Below are 4,131 nucleotides of genomic sequence, written 5' to 3'. Positions count from 1 at the left end.
TTGATTGACTTCGACTGAGTATTAAAAATAAATTGGGTAGGGGGCAAACCACATGGGCAGGGGCTGGTAAATAGTTTCTCCCGCCTGGATATTTGCCAAACTTCCCCATTGAAAAACACTTTATTTTCATGTGCCATTTGCATAAATAGCCACTTTAATGCTACGGTTTAAAACGATCACAAGTTAGACTTTTTAACTTTAGCCCTTTTTTCTTTTTCTTTTTTTAACTCCACTCACATTCTTCACCTTGAAACTAAAGGTGTTAGCTTGATTTGTTTCTTCGCAAAATACCAAATGAAGACTGTTCAAGTATTTGGATGAACCATAAGCAGTAATATTGCTCAAACAATCTCTTCATATCTTATCAAGCTATTTCCATGTGAATTCATAGAGAATGCTTCTCGGAAGCTCACTCTGATGCCACTATAACAATATGATAATATGATAACGAATAAGTAAAAAATAGAATTCTAGATTAAAATCCCCCAATAAATACAAGTTTGACATTTCGTTTTCATTTCCCTGGACAAATATTCAAGCCTCTTGACCCTGCTGGGACATCCCATAAGTTCAAGCCTCTCCTACATCACGTCTCTGTGGAACAAGAAACAGCTACACTTACAAAAATCTTGCAGGTGAAACAGAAGCCAGCTTTCCCAACTGAGTATCTCGACATATACAGAACTTGAAGTTACCAGCTCTAAGATATTAGAGTATATCAACTGACGAAGTTACTTGTATCATATCCAAAATTACAAGTGTCGGCTAACATACAGATTCGATACGGGTTGTAGGAATCAAATAATTCCAAGTGACTGACTACACATGGATCAACATCTTGAAACAGTATGTGCCGAGGAGAAACCAACCAATAAGAACAAACATGAAAATTACCAGGTAAGCAAGGAAAGTCCCTCCTCCAAAGATGAGTCCTAAACCAAGCACAACAAGAGGCGGTAAATAGGTTTTAACTATAGATGTTTTATTTACCCAACGTCCCTTGAGGAAAATGAAAATGGCCAGGTTGACTACATTCCATCCACCAGCCTGAAACCCCAGCCTGTTTAAGCCATTAGCTACAAAAGAGTGGCAGTTGCAAGTGAAAATGCTGTAAGACAGGTGTTGGAATTCTTGAATGCTCTTCCTCAAGGCAGCATCCCACGTGTCCACATGGCTTGCAGATTCATCATCGTTCTGGACATACTCACTTGTATGTTCAGCTGAATAAGGAGATATGCAGCAGCACTGTAGGCCATAAAAGGGACGAAAAGAAAGTGAATATATGTCGCAACCAACCCGCCAAAAAGCAAAATCAATGAATCCTACTCAATCACATCATAAAGTTAATAGATCTGCTTGGATGGAAAAGCTGCAGGTAGCACCTAGAACAAGGGCACAACAACCCAGTGACAGCTTGATAAGATTAAGGAGATCCATGAAGGACAGAGCACATTAGAGCAAGCAAACATACCTGTTCTCTGCTTACTTGGAAATAGCGAGTTGGTGCCCCAAATGTGAAATTGTCTACAGAAACGAAGTTTGGCCCTGCAAAGTCCAAGATTATGCCATCCTCCCTACAAATCCCTATATGCCCAATAAAGGGGATAAACCATGACAGGACAGGAAGTGGTGACCATACGATGCAGCATGGAAAGCGATCTCTTTTTGGATCAATTAGCATGGTATCCGCAAAATTATCTTCAATCATCAGAACATGATCTGGATCTACCTCAGGTGCCATTACCAGAGGTTAAACACTGGATCACAAGAACAGAGCACTCAAAAAATATTACAATTCATATGCCAATGCATTCACGTATGTCTAGTTACAACTTATGGTCTACACTCCAAAAACATGTCTCGCAGCAAAATCAAGCTCTTATGGAACACAAGAAACCAACACTGCACCGTGCCAGAATACACACAGCTTTAACATTTCATCAGCATGATAAATACATTTCCCCACATGTCCAGCAACAAAAGATGTAATGTGCTCAAAGAGTTGCCTATCTTCAAGAAAGTGTTCAAGCTAATTATCTCAAATAAGTCAAACATCCTGCAAAGCGTCACTAGAACTAACTTGAAACATGAAACGAGTTTCCTTCAGCTAGTACATTGAACCCTCTTTTGAATTAGCAATGATATACACATAGTGCTGGAATAGCTGTCACTGGTAAAAGAAAGTGCAAATGTCACTACAAAGAGTAGAAACTTGCTGCAGGCACTAATAAATTGTAGAAATGTATGAAAGAGGGTTCAGTGGTTTGACAATAACAAATCAAGTGTAGAAGCAGAGCCTGATCTAGCTTTCTAAACTTGGCCCTGAGTCAATGGTGGAGCCACATGTAATTAAGGGGGATTCAATTGAATCCCCTTCTCTCGAAAGTTATATTGTATAAATATGGTAAAAACAAAGTTTCTATACATATCTAGAATTTTTAATAGAGAAACCCTAAAAATAAGAGAAATATAGATTTAAATCCCAATTGTCACATATTTGGATCTCTTTGAAAATTCCTCGTTCTGCCATTGCGCTTTAACAAGCCTTCTGCAGCGGGTGCGACTGTTTTGGCACAGATTACATCTATATGCTTAAAGAAAACATATACAAAATAAACAGCAACCACTTCAAATTCACTGATTCTAAATCCTAGATCCGCCTACCTATAATAGGCACATTCACCTAAACCGACAATTACTCTCATATATAGCAAGAGAAACTAGGAAATTAATTCTTTTGAAACAGATAAAATACCAAAACCATCTTAACTGACTTAGCGTCTGAACCATATTCCATCAAGTACATAAAACTGCTCCACCACAAGCAATATTCAATTTTTAGCTACCGGAAATTGCTGGGATCACAATTTAGTTTTAAAGTTTCCACCTGTAATAGGTTTAGCGGAAATTGTTGAAGATTGAGAAGTGAAAGCCCTAATTTCTTTCTCCGATCTAAAACTGCATTATTGTAGCAATTCTCGTACAAGTAGGCCACTATCAGACTGGATAAATAGGTGTTTATATTCAAAATAGAAAGCATACCTTTGGCACGAAGAGGAATGGCGCTCGAAGATATGATGGAGCTTCTGTCGGATATACCGGAGTTTGCCAATTTTCACAAATCGGGACTTAATTTTATATTTGTGTTTCTTGGGTTAATTAAACTAAGGCAAAATGGCTTCCTCGTTACTTTAATGCTGTATTGTGGTCCTGGTCCGGGCTAAACGAGCCTAGGCTTAAGGCGGGCTGGCTGAGGCGGTCCCGGGCCAAAAGGTCCCAATGTGTGAAACCGACCCACGACGTTCCTAAACCCACATGGTCCCGGGCTAAATGGATCGGGCCTAACGGGCTTTTTCTGTTTCGGGCTATTTTTTTTTAAAAAAATTTTTATCTAAGGCACTTTCTTGTAAACTATATATGTATATACTGGTATTATGTGTAAACTATATATATATATATATATACTAGTATAAATTGCTTATATATAGCTATATAAATATATATAGTATATATAGTATGTATATATAAGGGTGTATTATGTGTATATATAATTATATATTGCCTTATGTAATATATATTGTCTTATATATATATATATATATATATAGTTTATATGTATTAGATATATATATATATATATATAGTTTATATGTATTAGAGATATATATAGTGCCTTATATATATGTGTATGTATATATATATATATATATATATATATATACACACACACACACACATATATATATAGGCTATTTTTTTAAATTTTTTTATGTAAGGCACTTTCTTGTAAACTATATATGTATATACTAGTATAAATTGCTTATATATAGCTATATAAATATATATAGTATATATAGTATATATAGTATGTATAGTATGTATATATAAGGGTGTATTATGTGTATATATAATTATATATTGTCTTATGTATGTATGTATATTATAGTTTATATGTATTAGATATATATATAGTTTATATGTATTAGAGATATATATAGTGCCTTATATATATGTGTATGTATATATATATACATACACACACACACACACATATATATATATAGGCTATTTTTTTTTATTTTATGTAAGGCACTTTCTTGTAAACTATATATGTATATACTAGTATAAATT

General features: G+C 35.1%; 1 protein-coding gene across 2 annotated transcripts; it reads right to left on the bottom strand.

Annotated features, from left to right (window-relative positions):
* Positions 1–435: 435 nt before the first annotated feature.
* On the bottom strand, positions 436–3,183 carry LOC107818076 (protein RTE1-HOMOLOG). Of its 2 annotated transcripts, none has more exons than XM_075249506.1 (3): positions 3,043–3,183; positions 1,472–1,757; positions 436–1,245 (listed from the first exon to the last, which is right to left on the bottom strand). In XM_075249506.1, the coding sequence occupies exons 2-3, from the start codon at positions 1,739–1,741 to the stop codon at positions 820–822; spliced, it is 696 nt and encodes a 231-aa protein (XP_075105607.1). In that variant the 5' UTR covers positions 1,742–1,757; positions 3,043–3,183; the 3' UTR covers positions 436–819. The 2 variants fall into 2 exon arrangements, with proteins under 2 accessions (XP_075105607.1, XP_075105608.1); XM_075249507.1 differs by having other exon boundaries at positions 1,472–2,170; positions 3,043–3,176.
* Positions 3,184–4,131: the final 948 nt, after the last annotated feature.

Source organism: Nicotiana tabacum, chromosome 3, assembly GCF_000715075.1.
Source record: "Nicotiana tabacum cultivar K326 chromosome 3, ASM71507v2, whole genome shotgun sequence".
In the NCBI taxonomy this organism is placed as follows: Eukaryota; Viridiplantae; Streptophyta; class Magnoliopsida; order Solanales; family Solanaceae; genus Nicotiana; species Nicotiana tabacum.
This window is presented reverse-complemented; position numbering and strand designations above follow the sequence as displayed.

Excerpts from the sequence above, each read along its gene's own strand:
- LOC107818076 (XM_075249506.1), bottom strand. The coding sequence starts at position 1,741 with ATGGCACCTGAGGTAGATCCAGATCATGTTCTGATGATTGAAGATAAT. Across the intron at positions 1,246-1,471 it reads TCCAAGTAAGCAGAGAACAG|TGCTGCTGCATATCTCCTTA; the intron begins GTATGTTTGCTT and ends TATGGCCTACAG.